Here is a 20636-nt window from a genome sequence, read left to right on the forward strand (position 1 = left end):
AGCCCAGGCAGCCAATCTTCCTGACCTCTCTATTTTGTCGAGTACTTTTTCGAGCGGTTGGTCAGTTAGCACTGTGATCTGGTGGGAGTCGAAGTATGGCCTCAGTTTTCGTGCAGCTACCACTACTGCATATGCGACTTTCTCGATGAGTGGGTACCGGGTTTCGGCCCCTGTAAGTGTTCGGCTGGTGAAGTAGATTGGCTGTTGCTTCTTTTCTTCTTCCCGAAGAAGCACTGCGCTGACGGTTCCAGGGCTAACTGCGACATATAGGTACAGGGTTTCCCCCTCCTTTGGTCTGGCCAGTGTCGGCAGTTGAGCTAGGTGGGCTCTGAGTTGCTGAAAAGCTTCTTTTTGCTCCTGTTCCCATATCAGTTCGGGATCCACTTTCCTCGGGACCCCCTTTTTCTTGACTGGTTCTGCTTCTCCTCCGGGAAGGTTCTTTGGTTTCAGTGCTTTGAAGAAGGGGGCTCCCTTGTCCGAGGCTTTTGATATGAACCTGTTAGTGCGGCTAACCTGCCGGTTAGCCTCTGCACATCTCTCTTGGTCTTCGGCTCGGGTAAATCCAATGCTGCTTGGACTTTGTCCGGGTTCGCATCAATTCCTCTTTCGCTCACCATGAATCCGAGGAATTTCCCTGACTTCACCCCGAAGACGCATTTTTTTGGGTTCAGCTTCATGCTGTATTTCCTCAGATTTCCGAAGGTCTCTGCCAAGTCTTTGACGTGGTCTTCCTCCTTGATGCTTTTTACGTTGGAGTCATCCACATAGACCTCCACATTCCTCCCTTTCTGGTCGGCGAAGACGTGATCAACTAGCCTCTGGTAGGTGGCTCCGGCATTTTTCAAGCCGAAAGGCATCATTTTATAGTTGAACACTCCTGCGCTTGTGATGAACGCTGTCTTTGCTCTGTCATCGGGGTGCATGAATACTTGGTGGTAGCCTGAAAAGGCATCCATGAAGCTGAGCAGTGCATGGCCGCTGGTGGAGTCAACCAATTGATCTATCCTTGGCAGGGGATAACAGTCTTTGGGGCAGGCTCGGTTCAGGTCTGTGAAATCCACGCACATTCGCCAAGAGCCGTTCGCTTTTTTGACCATCACCACGTTGGCCAGCCATTTCGGATACATGCATGGTTCAATGAATCCGGCCTCCTGCAACTTTTTCACCTCCTCGGCGATGGCTTTGTTTTTCTCCGAGGAGTAGTTCCTCTTTTTTTGCTTGACTGGCCGAGCTTCAGCGTTGACGTCCAGCTTGTGACAAATCAGCTTCGGATTTATCCCTGGCATATCTGCTGCTGACCATGCAAAGATGTCTTTATGATCCCTGAGTAATCGGATCAAATCGATTCGGAGCCCCGAGCTTAAGCCCTTGCCTATTCGGACGCTCCTGTCTGAATCCTCTTCGAGGAAGATATCCTCCATTTCTTGATCTGGTTCGGGAGATAGGGTTTCGGGGCGGGCATCAACTTCTGCGGGAGACAAGCTGCTCGTGCTTGCTCTTCTCCTTTTTGCCTCGCTTTCCTCTCCCGTAGCTCCCTTTTCTTCTTCGGGGTCGTCCCCTAGTTTGGGCTTTCGGACAGCAGTGTGGCAGGTTCTTCTCGCCACTTCTTGATCACCTCTGATTCGTTCGGCGAATCCTGCATCCGAGACGTATATCATCAGCTGGTGGTATGTGGAGGGGACTGCTTGCATCTTGTGAATCATGGTTCTCCCCATGATTACGTTGTATACGGAGTCGCAGTCCATCACCAAAAATTCGTCCCGAAGGGTTTTTGCTGCCTGGCCTTCACCCACTGTGACTGGCAGGGTGATCTTTCCTCGAGGGATAGCTGCGGATCCGTTGAATCCGATCAGAGGATAACTGACTTTCGTCAGTGCTTCCTCTGGCTCTTCGAGGATCAGCTGCTCGAAGCAGTTTCTGAAGATGATATTGACGGCACTTCCTCCGTCGACTAACACTCGATGTACGTTGTGGTTATTGAGGTCCATGGAAATGACCAGAGGATCGTCATGCTTGTACTGGACTCCGAAGCAATCATCAGCAGTGAAGGTCATGTTCGGGGGGTGTGGCTGGTTGTCTCCCACCGCGCTGAAGTTGACCCGATGGGAGAGGGCTCTTAGGTGTTTTTTGCTGGCCTGGCCAGACTTCTGTCCCCCGAACACCACTAGGATGTCATTCTTCTTGTGCCCTGTTGCTTCGTAGATCCTTTTCTGGGGTTGCTCGTGTTGTTTGCCGCTTGCGGCCTTTTCTTTTTCCTCCCTTCGGTCTAACAAGTACTGTTTCAGGTAGCCTCGGCGAACGAGGTCCTCAATGTTGTCTTTCAGCGAGTTGCATTCTTCGGTGTGGTGACCGAAGTCATCATGAAACTCGCACCATTTGTTCTTGTTTCTCCGAGCTGGGTTGGACTTGAGCTTCCCAGGTAGTTTCCACTTTTCGTCATTTCTGTTGAGGCTAAATATCTCTTTTCGGGGCAGAGCTAGTGGAGTGTAGTTGGTGTACTTGGGTTGAAGTTCACCCCTTCTCCCGTCTTTCTTCGGGCTCATCTCTCTAGCTCCTACTTTCTCTTTCCCCTTCCTTGAGCTGCCCTCGGGCTTGCTCTGGGTATTCTTTGTGTCTCTCGGATCCGACGATCCTTTCAATCTTGCAGCGGCCTTGTTGAACTCTTCGGTTCTGATGAACGCATCAGCCATTTGGAGCACGTCAGCTATTCTGGAGGGGTTCTTCATTGAGAGTTCGTCACGGAACTTCCCTTCCTGGAGCGCGTGTTTCAAGGCGAAGATGGCCACGTCTGGCTGCAAGTTTGGTATGTTTGTTGATTCCTTCATGAATCTGGCCATGAATTCTCTCAGACTTTCGTCTCTTTCTTGTTGGATTGAGGTCAGTTCTGCTGTGGTTCGCTCGGGGCGATTGTTGCTCACGAACTGTGTGCAGAATCTCTTTTTCAGCTTTTTCCAGCTCTTGATCGATCCCTTCGGCAGCGATCTAAACCACTCTCCCGCCACTCCGGTTAGCGTGGTTGGGAAATATTTACACCAACATGCTTCGGAGTAGGGACTCAAGAACATTTGCTGCTCGTAGGAGATGACATGATCCCTCGGATCTGTGATTCCGCTGTAGGTCAGGTGCGCTGGCAGTCTTACCTTCGGTATTTCTTCCATGATCAGCTCGTCCGAGAAAGGGGATGACGTGGGAGTCATGATTCTTTTCCCGAGTCTAGCCCTGATGCCTTCGTTTGCCGAGGTTCTGTGATTAGAACGTTCGGGCGTACGATGGGGGCTAGGGGTTCGATCATGCCTCCTGTCTCTTCTTCTCTCTCGGCTACTGACCTCGGGTCGTTCGCCAGATCTGCTTGGCTCGCCCACCCCGAGTCTCGTATGGATCGAGGGTCTTAACCTTGAGTGGACCGAGGGCCTCAACCTGCTGAGCACCGAGCTTCGGACCCGAGTGTTACGAGTAGTCGATTCGCTTTGGAGAGCTGTTGGAGTAGGCGATGGTCTCGCAAACCAATCTGGTTGCTGTTGTGCCCTTTTTTGGGTGTCCCACGTGCTTTCCATCCACCTCGACGTCAAGTGTGTACCTGTCAAGGGAAGGAGTTCTCGTTCGGGTCTGGACACTTCCGCACTGGGTGGCTCGTTCAGCCTTCGCCTGGTCCTCCTCTCTTCTCTGCGGTCATTTGCCAGTCCTTGCTGCTTCTCATTGAAGAGGAAGTTTTGCATGATGGTCATGGCCGCAGTGAGCTCTTCCCTAGTTGGAATCGGAGGTCCTGCATTTGTGGCGGTCGTAGCTCTGCTTGGCTGTGACCTCGCCATCGATTGAGGGTGCCCCTCTTGGTCAGATTCTGAATCTGACCGCACCATCATATCGTCGTCATTGTTGTTAACAACATCATTCACCATTTTCGCGGAAAGAGGTGATTGATGTCTTTCAAAGGCTTTGAAGTGTTCTTCCCCACAGACGGCGCCAAATTGTTCCGGTGTTGTAAAGATGGAAACAATGGGCTTCGAATGAAGGCCCCTTTGTATGTGTTGAAGATCTTGCTTGTTTGAATGAGTGGAGTCCGAATTCACCTGCACAAGAGCAAAGTCACTAGCCTCGGGGGTGTTTCCGAGGAAAGCCCCTCCGATGCCTAAGTAAGAATGATGCTCGGATTCTAGAGAGAAGTTCTCTAGAAGAGTAGTCTTAAGGCGGTAAATTGGACGTACCTTGAGGTGTGAGCCTTGGCGGCCTATTTATAGTGTTTGCATAATAAATGCCCATAGGTCATTTATTGCTATTGGGCCTTGGGCCTTAATGGATGGCTGAATAGCCACTGGTAGGTTCGATGTTGTTGTTTAGAGCCATTGGGCTTTGGACTTAGTGGCCCAATTGAGAGTCAATTGGGAGCCCAAACAGTTGGTATTAGATTAGAATTAGTCAATTAGAGACCCAATTTGCAAGTAAATGTCACGTTCATCAATGTGAGATTGTGAGGTACTATGAAGCGTTGTTATCTTTCACTAAATAGCATTATGCCTCTCAACAACTTCCCTCTGTAAAAAGTCTTAAAGATGGGGTACTCTTCTTCAATAATTTTTAGTTTAGAGTATTGCCACCTAGGCATCGGCAAATCTAAGTGCACTCATTCACATTTTCCCTTTATCTAGAAATTATTAAGCGAAAATATGATAGCAATCACCTATAAAAATATCATATGGTGCACATACTTCTATGTAAAGATGGTTGTGAGTCGGGCACGACCATGCTTCGAGCTTGAGCCGGACCAAAATTTTCAAAAATGCGGCACGTGCACGACACAAGCCCCACGTGCTCTCGTGCTGGGCCGGACCATCTTGACTGAGTATAATTTTACTCAATCTAACATATTTTGTCGTGACAAGTTATATATGTCATGTTTTTGTAAAAAAAAAATGGCTCATGCTCAACCCACCACTTCGTGCTTATATCGGACCGTATATTTTTTTTGGAACCGTACTTTTTCGTGTTAGATCGTGACGACGAGGGGCGGGGGACCTCAAAGTTTACATTCGATTTCCAACTATAACCAAATTGTATTTACTTTTAGTGCGTCATTAATGTTAAATCAAGGGTTCTTGTTTGATGTAGATTTTCAACGGTCTCCAAATTTTTAATAATTGTATTACATGTGTTGTTGCTTATAGACCCGAGTTACAATAACTTACGAACCCAACCCAAGTTTATTGCGTACTATACCATCGTTAATGATAATTGATTTTGTTTTTGAGGACGTTGTTTCATTGTTCGTACGACTCTCTTGTTTTTGGATGGTCTCGTGTAAGAAGGGATGACATCATGATTTCATATTGGGTCAATATATATGTTTGGTGGACTGCTCTACTTATTACAATTAATTTTAGGCGTATCGTCTTACATGTAATCAAAATTTCCTCTGAAGCGAGAGTTTATATTTAGCTCAACGAAGATTTATCAATATACTCCCTATGTCCCTTAATACTCGACCTGTTTTGACCGGACAAGCTTGCTAATGCACAATTTTAACCACAAATTTCTTTAACTACATATTATAAAAACTTATAAAAATATTAATATTTTAAAAATATATATTAAGATGAAGCCAACAATATATTATATACTTATATTTATTTTCATGTACTATAAATAAAATAGGGTCGAAATGAATTATGTGAATAATGCAAAAAGTCAAAACAGGTCGAGTATTAAGGGAATGAGGGAGTAACATCATAGCTAGTGTCTATGGATGTGTCGCAAAGTATATTTCACCTTGCTACAAACCAGACGATGAAAAATGGTGCATTCCTAAAAATAATCTCTTTTCAAGAGTCTCACTATATAGATACCCCTAAATAACAACGATATCGTCATTTTCTTTTCTTTTTTACTTCCCATATGCTCATTATAATTTTTCTCCCTCTTTTGCGGTCATATAATTGGAGGTTTTCTGAATCTATACTGGGTAATGGGTATACTATTAAAATGGTATAATAAGGGCAAAATAATAACTTCAGGTGGTATATTAAGGGTTAAATGGTAAGTTCATGTAATAAATTGAGTCTGGTCCAAGAAAAATAACATTTATCTTTGACTTGTGAGTACCAAACTATGTTGTTTCGAACCAAATAAAAATGAAACCACGTTACCAAACTATGTTGTTTCGAACCAAATAAAAATGAAACCACGTTACCAAACTATGTTGTTTGATATCACATGAGAAAATACAAATATTTTTCTTGTACTAAACTATGGGGTTTGTTGCTAAATAAAAATGCAGAACATTAGCATACCACTTTAATGGTATACCTAGTATAGATTAAGACTTCCTCATATAATTGTCGTTTTTAACTACTCCCTCCGTCCCAAAATTATAGTCTTGTTTTCTAAATAGGGCGTCCCACAATTATAGTCATGTTTCTAATTTTGGCTACTAAGGTCCCCACTTTCTCATGTACTATATTAATTAAAAATGTATTGAAAACCCCACTCATGTACTATATTCCACTTTCCTATGTACTATACCTAGTATAGATTAAGACTTCCTCATATAATTGTCATTTTTAACTACTCCCTCCGAACCTAAATGTTATTCCCGTTTGTCATTTTACGCGGTTATTAAGGAAAAAGAAACATTATAAGATTAACTATTATTAATGTAGTTTTATGGGGAATTGTTGCTTTTTGATTCCATTTTCACAAGAAAACAAAATAGTTGAACCAATAGAATTTTAGGAATAAAAATGTCAACTCATTAATCCATCCAAACTTAAACCAACCAATAAGACTACAAGGTTTTTTTATTGATAAACCAATAGAATTACAAAGTTAAAATTACAAGGAAGAAATTAAAAAGGAAATAAAAGAAATGGGAATATTATTTTGGGACACCAAAAAAGGAAACGGGAATAACATTTAGATTCGGAGGGAGTAATTATTAAGCAGTAGTCAGGGCCGGCCCTAAGGGGTAGGCGAGGGGTGCGACCGCCTAGGGCCCAAGGCGGAAAGGGGCCCAAAATAATTGTCTATCCAGTAATTTAGTACTAGTAATAAACAACGCATTAAATACACATGTTATTTCTTTGGTTTATTGGTAGAAAGTAGTTTCTAAAATTTTGATATTTACTAGAGATCTAGGGTTCGATTCCCCTTACTAACTCTTTTCTTTTTTTTAAACGTTGTCAATATTTTTATTTTTGTGTTTTACGTTGAGTTTATGTACATGGTATTTGACTTTTAGTACTCAGTTCTAATTGATATAACTATATGTGAGCAAAAAAATGCTTATTTGATGGACTATGGGTTTATAAGTTTTAAAATAGATAAGCATTTTAATGAAGACAAAATTAACTGATATTTTTATATGCTCAAAATGAACCTTTATTTTTTAAAAATATCTCTTTACGCATATTAATTATCTTGTAATTAAGTGAGTATTTATTTTATTGAAATATTTCAAGAAATCGACTAGAGCCAGATTTTGAAATTCTAGGATCCTGCAAAGGAGATATGGTAAGTTTTTATTGATTTGAATTCAACAATATAATGAATTTCAAAAAAAAAAAATCATTTCAGTTAAAGACGTATTATTTTCGAAGGGACCCAAATCCCATATTTCGCCTAGGGCCCTCAAAATATCAGGACCGGGCCTGGCAGTAGTTTTAACAACCACCTATTTGGACATTCTATTACAACCACACTGTTATGTTTACTACTTAACCATGATGATTTCCTGTTTACAAACGGTAACGTTGTACCTTAAACATCTATGTTATTTTTTGATCATTTTCTCAGTTGGAAGTCTCGAATGAGCAAATAATATCCTTAATAGTACCGATTGTACGGTAAAAATAATCAGAAACATTTACTCCCTCCGTCCCAAAATTATCTTCCTGCTTTTCTAAACGAGCGTTTCAAAAGTATCTTCCTGTTTCTAATTTTGGCTACTAAGGTCCCCACTTTCTCATGTACTATATTAATTAAAATTGAATTGAAAACCCCACCCATGTACTATATCCCACTTTTCACATGTACTATATTCTCTTTCACATGTACTTTATTCCACTTTTTCATACTACTCAATCATCATTTGTACTTTATTCCACTTTTTCATGTACTATATTCCACTTATCTTAAACTCCGTGTTTTTGGTGAAACAGGAAGATAATTATGGGACGGAGGGAGTAATAAATTAGTTGATTAACATTCATAAGGCATCATGAAACAAACTTAAAAGTCAATTTGATTAAAGTTGTTTAATTATATGAAGCATAAACATTTTTTTTTTTTTGCAAGGTAAGATGAATAGCCTATCGGGTCGGAATTTTACACGGGTCAACCCGCTCGGGTTAACAGACTAGACACTTTGAGAGTGGGGGGAGTGATAAAGGGAATCATCCCTCAAAGTGCCCCTAGTGAGGATTGAACCCCCAACCTTTTAGTTGGAAGGTGGAATCCTTTCCACTAGGCCAAGACACACTTGGTTTATGAAGCATAAACATGGGGGACCATTAACTAAGAGGGAAAAAGGTTTCCACTTCCAATAATCAACTAGCCATAATTTAAACATCACCATCATGATACTATTTTAAACAATAAAACCAAAATGATTTTTTCTTTTCTATAAGAAAGGACTAAATACACTTTGATGTAAACTTTTATGCACCCATCTACCATTTCTTGTCCCACATCATATCATTTCAACCCCAAAAAAATATCAAAACATACCCCATTTTCTTTCTTGTCCAATAAAGCATACATATCATAAACATATCACACCCATATGATTTTATATATAATTCTAATCTTAAAAAAAAAAAATTGGTTTTTCTATAGCGGTTAAAACTGAAGGTCTATGTACAATAAGTTTTAATCGGATTCAAATCCTGATACACCTATTTATAATTTATATTGCCCTCGTATCTGACTTACGCCCAAAAAAAATCCATCTTTTTCTTTCTATCTTTCCTTTTTGTGTTAGCATACAATCCTAAAACTTAGTTGTATATTTTTTGTTGCTTTGTTAAGAAATTATTGATCACCCAAAATTCATATATACTTCATCTTGGATAACAAATGCAACACATCAAACATAATAACTCTCTTCTTTAAAACAATAGTTCTTTTTTTTAATAAAAGAAAAATGGATCAAATTCATGATCTTAAAAACACACCAAAACCAATGTTTGAAGTCATAGATCCCTCCATTGTTAGAGCTCAATTCATAGGTAAAAGAGACGTTTCCTTCTCTTCTTACATGCATCAATCTCAAAATAATCATCATCAAAACAAGTATACTCCTCAAATGGGTCCAACCAGAGCCGAGGAATCCGATCAAATCAGCATTTTTGATGCAGCAAAGTACTTCAGTGATGGTCATGACAACCAAAAAGAACAACACCAACAACAAAACTTGAAAGGGGATCGAGTAGGACTCGATCCCCTGGTTTCAATCCCCGCAAGATTTTCCTCCGTATCATCGTCTGTGGACGATAACGGGAGTAACTATGGGGGGAGAAATAGTGGTAACTATAGAGCAAGGTCATTCCACGCAACTCCAACAGCCTCCTCAGAGGCTAGTTGGAATAGCCAGACGGGTTTATTAGCAAACCCGCCTGGCTCTATTGGTGTTTGTCTCACCAAAAACTTGTCCCCTAATAGTAGTACTACTAGTAATACTACTAGTACTACTACTAGTAACGCCACCCCGAGGTGGCCTAGGATAAGCTCGAAATGGCTTATCCCTAGACGAAAATGCCCGTGTTCGGGGAAGAAATCGGTCCAAGTAGAAGAGAGGAACGAGTCCAACACGCCGAGGATGGTTGATTTAAGGCGGAGTACTTCTTCAAATGGTAGTGCAACAAATTACCTATCTTCCTCTTGGTACTCTCCTAGACAAAACAGTCCCAAAAAAGTTGGTATACAATTAGAGCCGTCTAAGAACAACAACTTAAACTTCAATAATCTAAAACCCCCAAACGGAATCAACCACAACCACAACCACAACCACCACCACTCCAACGGTGGTGGTTTTTCGACGAATGTCTCGAATCCCAAGGTGGTAGCAGTGGGACCCTTGAAGTCTTTTACTAATCATTCAGAAATCATTGGTACTACTGCTACTACTACTGTCACTACTCCTGCTGCTGCTGCTAGTGCTGGTACTACTCCTACTAGTACTAGTACTAATACGAATGGTTTTACATTTCCGATCCTCGAGAACCCGCCTGTCGGGGTGAAGAAGATGTTCAACGTGATAGCCGAGCCGGCTAGGGACTCATTGGAGGTGTACCAACCAAGGAGCCATTCGAGTCCAAAGTCGCGAAGAATGAGCTACGAAGACGACAATGTGCTTAGTGATGGGAGTTCAGACTTGTTTGAGATTGAGAGCTTTTCTACGACGTATCCTTGTAGGGATTCAATGGATGAGTTGATTGTTCCGGCTTCGAGTTTCAACACTAGTACAATGAGGAGACTTGGGATTGTTTGTAGAAGTAACAACAACAACAACAACAACAACAACAACAACAATAATAGTAACAATGTGGATGAACATGATGGTATGGATGAGCCTATGACACCTTCTGTAGCACATACGGAATGTTATGCTCCTAGTGAAGTGAGCATTGATTGGAGTGTCACCACCGCCGAGGGCTACGACCGTGCTAGCCTCACCAACTTCTCCGTCTCGGCCTCGGAAGTCGGGTTGTACGCTGCTGCCGCCATGAGACGGGAGTCGGAAAGAAATAATGGTAATGGTAATTGTAATGGTGGGGGTGGGGGTGGGGGTGGTGAGGATAAGAGGAGTAAAGGAGGTGGGAAAGGGAATAATAATGGTGGTGGGTTGTTGAGCTGTCGGTGTGAGAAGGCGGTTAGTGTAGGACCGGGACCAATAAAGTGCTCGGCCGAGGGGGGCCCACCGATCACGGCGAGGCATGTGAGTGGTAGGCCAACACAACAGCCTCATGGAGTAGCAGCCCATGTCAATGGGAGGTGGAAATAGCTACCAAGTTAAGAGATCGAGCCATATAGTATATGTCATGGTCTAACACTTGTTTTTTGCCTATGCCTTTTGCCAACATATATGATGAGGAACCAAAATTGGTTTGGTTTTGGTATATTGTTGGTTAAAAATGTTTTAGGGTTAGGTTGTCCTTAGTCTTAAATTTGGGTTTTCTTCTGGGATTATGTTTTGATTTTGTCTTTTGATTAGTGAGTTTATGAGTAATTTGTGTTTGTAACTTTGTGTGAATAAGATAGTTATACTTGTGTTTCTAGTGCTTGTGCAATAGACCGGCCGTTTGTCAAAGAGATTCATCATATTATTGGTCTAATTTGAAATAGACATGTCATTTGTTGATGAAATTCATTATATTATTGGTCCAATTTGAATTAGCAAGCCAGTCAACATTTAGAATACGTCGTAGAAATGACAAGGTCTTCGACAATAATTAAAAAAGTCCCTCGCCTTATTGTCATATATTCTAAAAAGGGTGTTCTGATTAATTAGTCGAACGCTAAGACCTTGATTAATTAGTCGAATGTTAAGATCTTAATTAAGGGTTAGATAAATAATCTTGATCATCATTATTATAATAATTAATGAGATTGCGCCTTGAGTAATGAGATGTATAATTTCATTAAATTTTTGTAAAAGACCGAGTAATCTTTCTGTATACTACCTGAACCCACAACCTAAATTCAATTGATAATACGAGTTGATCACTTGAGTTTATTTTATTTTAAACCAACCGATCTAGACTCGAGTTCTCCGTTCATGGCCACCTCTAAACAAAACACAAGAAAATCAAAATCATACTGAAAAATCCAACTTAATTGGTAAGAAGACAAAAAGAATATGCGCGCTACAACAAACAAAGCATAAAATGAGTAGAGAAGACGTTGAGAAAGCCAAATCTAAGACAAAGAGATTAAAGTAATGAAAAGAGAATGTTAGCGCAGAAAGAGGCAATCATTTCAAGTGGTTAATCCCTACTTAATAAGCATAACTATTGATTAAAATGATTAGATACTAGTATAATAACAAAACTAAGATATCCTTTTATTTGTCTCTTGTTTTAGACGTTTTAATACTATCAAGTTTAATAATTTTACTATTGCAAAGTTCATCTAATAATAATAATTTTAGAAAGCCATATTAGATTAATGCCTTCATACTTGGTTCCCATTTGTACTTTTGTCCAATCTAAGTAAAGATGCATAGAACATGGTTGAGCACTTTTTTAGGAAATACATTTCTTGTTCTTTTTCCTATTCTTTTGAGTATTCGTTGGTCGATAATCTTTACAGAAGATTCGCCGCTGAGGACATATTTAAACTCTTACAAATAATATTATTGTCCTTATGAATTGGCACATTTTCATCCTTCAAATTTTGGTAACAATTATAGGAGGCCAGATGAAATTTCGAGTAATATTTTACATGTAATTTCTGATTATTTCATAATATAAGTTCTGATAAGTTAGTTGGTAATCCTTAGAATTTTTTTTTTTGCCCTCATTTAACTTATAACTCTTTCTTTTGCTTCCTTTTGAATATATTTCCATATACCTACTTTAATGACATAATTTATTAATATCTTATTACCACTCCTTTTTATATTACCAAAAAGTTAGGGTTTCACACCCTTTGTTATTCAATTAAATAATTCTCTACTATTGAGCTTCTGTCACACCCATGTTCCTGTTAAAAGACACCCAATAAAAAATACACTAATAACCACTTATTGCATAAAATTATGTGTTGAGTTTGATGAAACCATCAAATTGAGACGATTATTAATATTATTAATAATGATGTTAAATCTCTAGCTTAGGTTAAAATTTTATATATTTGAAGATAATCGATTGAGGGATGGCAAATTGGTGTGGCCATGCATGATGGATTACTAAAATAATGTGTACATAAACATCCAAGCTTCCATCATGATTGATGTCTTGTCCCTTCCCATTAGGTACTCTATGGGACAACTTCTATTGTTGATTTCTTTTCATGATTGTTAATCTTGCTTCAAATTGCACATGACACACAAGTTAGAAGATTCAAGAATTAATAATCTAATCATAATATATGATATCATCACATAATTTTGAAAGAGTTCAATCATGTAATTTGACATTTTCCTATGAACTTACAAAAGCCTTTTATGTAGAAACAAAACAAATAGATTTTTAAATATTTATTAATACAAGTTTCATTTTAATGGTTCATACTCCCTTAGCTTGATATTTTTGATATATATATGCATATGGCCCTTGCATTAGAAGTGGAAAAGGATGTGTGACCTTTTTGAGTTTGTGGTGGTCAAAAAGATAAACATGTTGAAAAACCTTGATGGTGATGTATATGGTACTAACAAGTTTTAATCAGACCTATTTATTAGTTTGGGCTATACTTTGTGTCATTAAAATGTTATCCATTGGCTTTGGCCTCCTTTACATACTATAGGTTGGAGTGATGATTCTGATGAACTAAACAATAAAATTGTATAGATTAGATGGCGTGCAAATCCTTAGTTTTTCTAGTAAAAGGTTGTGGATTCGAGTAGTGATTTAGTCATATTGATGTGGGGAGGATCGATTTCAGAGCTTGTGGTAGGTAACAACAAGTGGTGAAATAACACTTATCTGTCTTAGATTTTAGGAATAGTACAAATATCGATCACTACTTTACCATATTGTATGTGCCAGCTACATATTTAGCACTGCACTACCAACCAAGCAACTAAACCAAATTGTAAATTTATTCTTTTTTCAAAGAATTTCAATATTCCCAATTGATTCCAGAGTTGCTAGAAAGTGTATCTCCCCTATGTTCTCTTATTTAAAAAAAAAATTAACACCTAACATAGAAACCCAAAAAAGAAAAATTGAATGAAGTTGAAATAGTTCTTTTCTAGGCCCTAAATTTGGTACATGTCCCTCATTTTAGCTTTGCCTACTTTGAGATTTAATGGCAGTGAAAAAAAACTGGCCTTAAATTGTGGGTGTGCCCTTAAAAAAACCATGGCCCAAAACCAAAGAAAAAGGAAGTATTTTCTACTTCCTATTTGAATGTGGGTTCAACTGGCTTTTTCCACTTTTCTGAAAAACCAGTGGGGCCCAACCCGCAACTAGCCCGTGGTTTCACTTTCGCAACATTTTTCTTTCGTTTTAAGTTTGCTAACGAGACATTCAAAAGTGCTTTTTACAATTTTCTCTTTTTCCGCAGTTTTGGAGTATGTAAAGGTACTATTGTCCCATGTAAATTTTTTGGATTATATTTTGAAAACTTTGAATGTGGATTTTCAATATAGTATAAGAAATAATATAGTACTCTTATGTAGGGGTGTGCACGGTCCGGTTCGGACCGAAAATTGGACCGGAACCGGACCGGAATTGGACCGGACCGGACTAATAGATTCCGGTTCCGTCTCGATCCTTGAAAATACACGATTCCGGTTTTCCGGTCCGGTCCGGTCAAAACCCGAAATTTTCCGGTCCGGACAGGTGACCCGGAATATAATTATAAAAATATAAATTTTAGATAGAATAGCTCAATTATAGCCCACGTACATTAATCTCCTCCCGCAAAAAAAAACTTTGAGAATCTTTTATATATCATTGGCCTTTATCCCCTTTAAATTAAGCTTATGATGTGATGTATGCTATACTTAAAGATAAATATAGGTCGTAAAAAGATAAAATCGTAAAAACAAATTGAGTTTAAGAGTGTAAATCGCAAAAATTAAAAAAACCGGTCCAAAAACCGAACCGGACCTGAATTTTCCGGTCCGGTTCTGGTCCGGGCCAGATTCTTTCCGGTCCGGTCCTCGATCCGCGAATTCTGAAAATTCCGGCCTACCGGTCTAACCGGTTCCGATCCGATTTTGGACCTGTACACACCCCTACTCTTATGTCTTGTTAGATTTGTTTCAATATATACTTTATCTGTCTTGTTATATTCGTTTCAATAAATAAAAATAGACAGGGAGAAATACATTTGCTTATGGATTTAAAACCATCTTATTCCGTCAACTGTTTTTCTTCCTGCATAAATAAGGTGTGCAACTACGAGTCTACGAGTAGTATAAAGTATATATAATGAGCTGCCCACCATATTTAATTAAAAAACAGCATCAAATTCCTGGTAAACCGTAAACATAACATTTATTAATAAACCAACTGTATATATTATATATAAACCACAAACAATTTACAATAAACCACCAAAAACAGAAACATCAAACTCAAAAACCAAAAACAAAAACAAAAAAGATCTAAAATTTGATGGCATCTCTAGTGTTGCTGGTATCAGAGTTTCTGCACCCGAAAAACACACAGATTGTTTACACTTACAGTTCAAGTGTTGCTACTGCAGCTTCTGATTTGCAGACGAAGAAGAAGAAGATTAGTGTTACTAATTATGCTCAAGAGTTGATTAAAGTTGAGATTAGGCAGAAGCAACTTGAAGAAGTTGATGATAATGATGATTTACCTCATTTAAGGATTGATTCTGAGCTTGTTTGGCCTTAATTTAGCACTTATAAATACATTTTTGCAATTTACTGCTGTATTTATTTATGTAATTATTAATTTGGAGTAATGATATTTGAGCTTCTTATTATAAATTTGGACTCGTGAATAATCCATAAATCCCAATCCCATTGGCGTATATCTAGTAGAAATTGAATCTGTGAATTCAGCAATTACACAATGTAATTTTTAATTTGGAATTTCTGACTCCAACAATATGAGCTACACCGCGCTTACAAGGAATGACAAATATAGGTAAGAGTTGGACTCGGAATGAGTCCCAATGAAACCTAGACCCATTGGACCGTAACTATTTGTTTTTCATTTATAATACAGTGTTTTTCTAGCTGTATACTGTTTTATATGGAGCAATGGGCTTCGAATGAAGCCCCTTTTGAATGTGTTGAAGATCTTGTTAGCTTGAATGAGTGTTGTCCGAATTCACCTGCACAAAGACAATGTTACTAGCCTCGGGGGTGTTTCCGAGGAAAGCCCCTCTGATGCCTAAGTAAAATTGATGCTCGGATTCTAGAGAGAGAAGTTCTCTAAAGAGTAGTCTTAAGGCAGTAAATTGGACGTACCTTGAGGTGTGAGCCTTGGCGGCCTATTTATAGTGTTTGCATAATAAATGCCCATAGGTCATTCATTGCTATTGGGTCTTGGGCCTTAGCGGATGGCTGAATAGCCATGTTGGTTTGTGGTGGGTTTAATGTTGCTGTTTTGAGCCATTGGACTTTGGACTTAGTGGCCCAATTGAGTATCAATTGGGAGCCCAAACAACATGCCCCCCAGACCCAGCCCATTTGGAATTAAATGGGTGGGTTTCCAGTTGTAGGAAGTCCAAAGGTTCCCTCTCATTTTTCGAAAACAGAGTGGTTTGAATTCGCGAACGGTTGACAAGTGTTAAGGGGCGGAAGTTGGGCGGTTTTCAGAACGTGGCCTATAAATACCGCACTTCCTTCCTCATTTCGAACTTTATTCGCTCAAACGCTCTCCATTCTTCTCAAGAATTCCGGTCATTCTATTTGGTGTTTTCTTCAGATCTTTGCATATTTGCTACGAATCTGCCTCGGGACCTGACTTCGTCTGTTTCATCGGCATTTTCCGCTTCCGGAGAGGTAATTTGCTCTTTGTTTTGACTTCTTTTTGCTTCTACCCTTTTCTGTGTATCCTCGGCGCTTCCCAACTCTGTCATGGCTGGGGGAAGATGGAAGAAGAAGTCTGGCGTGGTGTCCTCCTCTAGTGGTGAGGAGGAGAATAAGGTAGCCTCTGAAGGGCCTAGATCGATGTCTCCTGAGGTTCACGCTGAAGGGGGTTCGGAAAATGAGAACCGTGCTGAATCGAGCCGAGGTGCTGGTGCGACTGGCCGCTTTCCCGTTCGCCCATTCTTTCCGAGGCGGTGGGAGGAGGCTGGCCCCTTGGGGAGGCTTGCTTGTCTGTTTGAGGACAAGTCCGTGAAGGAAATAATGCCCTTGGTCCAAGTATGCATTCTATGTTAAGTCTAATAAATGCGGTTCAGTATTAATTAACAAGTTAATAATTCAGTGAGATCAAGTGAGCTGAATGCCTAGCTAGAGGCCGCTTCAGTTCAAGTGGAATTAATGATATTAATCCACAGCTTACTCTTGACTGAACCCGTAGGGTCACACAAATAGTACGTAAACGGATCAAGTATTTAATGGCATTAAATACTCTATCTATGGATATTCGGAATCGACGGATCTTGGTTTCAGTGGGAGCTGAGATCGTCACAGGCAAGAAATAAATACTCCGGAAACGATGATATTGCCGGAAACGGAAATATGGATCGTATCGGAAATATAAATATTATCCAAGTCGTAGATGTTGCCGGAAACGGAAACATGGTACGTATCGGAAAATATTATCGGAAATGGAAATATTACCAGAATCGGAAATATTGCCGGAAACGGAAATATTGTCAGAATCGGAAATATTACCGGAATCGGAAAATAATTCCGGAAACGGAAATATTAAATATTTGTTCGAAACGGAAATTAATTCTGGAATCGGAAATGTTAAATATTGTTCGTATCGGAAATGAATTCCGGAATCGAAAATTTAATCGGAAGCGTATCGTACGAATAAGCATCGGACGAGGCCTGCCGGACGAGGGCCCAGCACAAAGCCAGGCCATCGCCCAGCAAGCCAAGCGCGCCACACAAACAGCCACGCCAGGCCCAGCGCAAGGCCAGGCCCAGCAGGCCGTGGCAGCGCGCACAGCGCGCGCAGCGCGCGCGGGTGCTTGCGTGGGCTTGTGGCTCGCGCAGGCCTCGCTGCGTGGGCTGCTGCTCGCACGCACGCATGGGCGGCCCATCGTGGCTGCCGTGTGTGTGTGCGTAAGTGTTTGTGTTCGTGCACGTTTCCTAAAACGTGCAGAGTTCGGTTAATGATTAAATTCCTAATTCTATTTGATAAATTAATTAAATTAGAGTTCTTGTAGGATTCTAGGTTTAATTAATTTGTATCTGAATAGGATTCCAATTCCCTTTCCATAACCCTATAAATATGTGGCCTGGGTTCACAATTTATAACGAGTTTCAAAGTATTCAAAGTGAGTTTTTGAGAGAAAAATTCAGCCACAAATCTTGCTCAAAAGTGCCGAAAATTCTAGTACCTTAAGGGCGATTCTAGTTGGTCAATCTTAAGGCGGATCCGGACGTGCTGTGGACTATCTACGGAGGGACGACACTTGGAGTCCTAAAGACTTGTTCTTGTTCGGTTCGGGCGCAGCTAGGGAGGGCACGCAACAAAGAGTATGCATCTAAATTATGCTATATGATTATGTGTAAATAATATGTAATCCTGGGTTAATGGTTGTTTCCGCATGATTTATGTAATATCATATGTATCATAACCTAACAGTGGTATCACGAGCCCCTTATTATTTTCATAATCTAAATTGCATGAACATGGTTAAATATTACAAATTTGCAAGAATTAAAAGGGGTGATTAATTTTCGTAATTGTTAATTAATTGCAAATTGCGTTTATTTAATTATACGTACGCAGTTTTTCGGCAGTTTCTACGTTACTCATCCAAATCGAGTGATTTTTGTGTCAATTCCGCATGTAAAAGGCATTCTAAAATTTTGACAAAAATAGTTATTTTTCTGCCGAACCCAGAATTCTCAAATTCGAAGCTTAACTATGACTTTTCGAAGGTTTTAGTTTTTCGAATGCAAAATTTAGTAAATTTAAGATGTTAAATTAAATATTTGCGATTCTTGTTGATAAATCTTGAATTTTTGATTGACCTACTGCATATGTTTAACAAGTTTGAATGCCTAGTCTTGTTAATTATGCAATCTAATTTGTAATTATGATTAATTTGTTGAAAATTAGAATAATTTAGAATTAATTTGATTTTCATAATTAATTGTAATTTAATTAGAAACCTATGATTAAAAACCACCATAAAAATTGTAAATTTATGATAAATTTTAAATTTTTATGACCTAGACTTGAATCCATAACAATCGGAAATCAATTGGATAATAAATTTTCGATTTTTCGCCCTAAAATTATGAAATTAATAATATTTGTTAATTTGTCATTAATTTTATAAATTTTAAATTTTTTATGCGATTCGTTCATATAACTTGCACGCACAAAGCAATGGACGCTTCGTGTTACCCTTAAGGGGTGTTGTATAATGCGGGCATGCGACGACGAGCAAGGGAGCTCGTCGCCCGTGCGGCACGAATGCAATGAGCAAGGGCGTAGTGCACGAGCACAAGGCAGCAGCCCTGCCTTGTGTCGTGGGCCACGAGCAATGGACGAATGGGCTTGGGCGAAGGGCGAGCCAAGGCAGTCGCGTGTGGGCAGCAAGCGAGCTGCGCCACAACGCGCACTGCCTCGCGCAAGAGCGCGAAGCCTCGCGCGCAGCGAGCGCAAGCTCGCGTGCCACGAGCGCTGCGCCCAGCGTTACTCGCGCGCACAGCGAGCGATGGCTCGCGCGCACAGCGAGCGATGTCGCGCGCCCAGCGAGCGATGGCTCGCGCGCACAGCGAGCGATGTCGCGCGCCCAGCGAGCGATGGCTCGCGCGCACAGCGAGCGATGTCGCGCGCCCAGCGATCGATGTCGCGCGCACAGCGAGCGATGTCGCGCGCCCAGCGAGCGATGTCGCGCGCACAGCGAGCGATGGCTCGCGCGCACTGCGAGCGATGGCTCGCGTGCGACGAGCGCTGGCGCGCGCGCAGCAAGCACCACAGCGTGCGATGGCTTGCGATGGAGATGCAGCAGCTATGCGACGAGCGCATGGGCTGCGCGCACATGGCTAGCGATGGCTGTGTGCGAGCGGCCCATGGGCGTGCAATGCGTAGGGTGTTTGCGTTACGATTAGATCGTTTTGAATGTTTAATTTGAAAATTTCAGTTCACGTAATTTTAATTAATTTTAAAATTAATAATTTAAATTATTTTCTTGGATTTTAATTTTGAATATTGTAATTATAATAAATTTTATTTATTCTAATTATTTTACTAAAATTAAAATCATGAATTAATTTAAACACGACTGAAATTAAATTAAACTTTTGGATTCAATTATAAATTCATATGAGCTTTAAATTTTAATTAAATTTGTATGTTTCCGGTTAGACTAGAAATACATTTTTATGTTTAAAATTAGTAAAGCATATGAATTTATTGGTTTAAGTGGGAGCGCTTTTAGTCATAAACTCTTGATTAGGTCTACAAATCCTTAAGGTTAAAACAACTTGATTAGAATTAATAAGGACTGAATAATTGGTAGATTATTGGTGCCCTTGATTAATTGCTGCAAATGTTTACGTGATGCATAATGTGTTTTACTAACCAGCTATGTGGGCCATTCATGATAATGAATGGGTGAATGGTATATATTGTATATGTACTGTTTTCCAGGTTATGAAGTGACTAGTATGGCCCAAATAGGATAGAAAATATGGTCTGCGTACCATTAATTTGAATGTAATTGGTCTGAAGTACCAAAGTTATTTTTCAATTCAAATATGGTCTGTGTACCATCAAATAGTTGTAATTAGTTATAGCTTATCCTATTTGAAGAAAATGGTGCCTCCCACGGAGATTTTCAAGACGGACTTTGAAGTTAAA

General features: G+C 40.0%; 1 protein-coding gene across 1 annotated transcript; it reads left to right on the forward strand.

Annotated features, from left to right (window-relative positions):
• Positions 1-9130: 9130 nt before the first annotated feature.
• Positions 9131-10990, forward strand: LOC110778677 (uncharacterized). The gene has a single exon (XM_021983239.1). The coding sequence runs from the start codon at positions 9131-9133 to the stop codon at positions 10988-10990; it is 1860 nt and encodes a 619-aa protein (XP_021838931.1).
• Positions 10991-20636: the final 9646 nt, after the last annotated feature.

This window comes from Spinacia oleracea, chromosome 1, assembly GCF_020520425.1.
Source record: "Spinacia oleracea cultivar Varoflay chromosome 1, BTI_SOV_V1, whole genome shotgun sequence".
In the NCBI taxonomy this organism is placed as follows: Eukaryota; Viridiplantae; Streptophyta; class Magnoliopsida; order Caryophyllales; family Amaranthaceae; genus Spinacia; species Spinacia oleracea.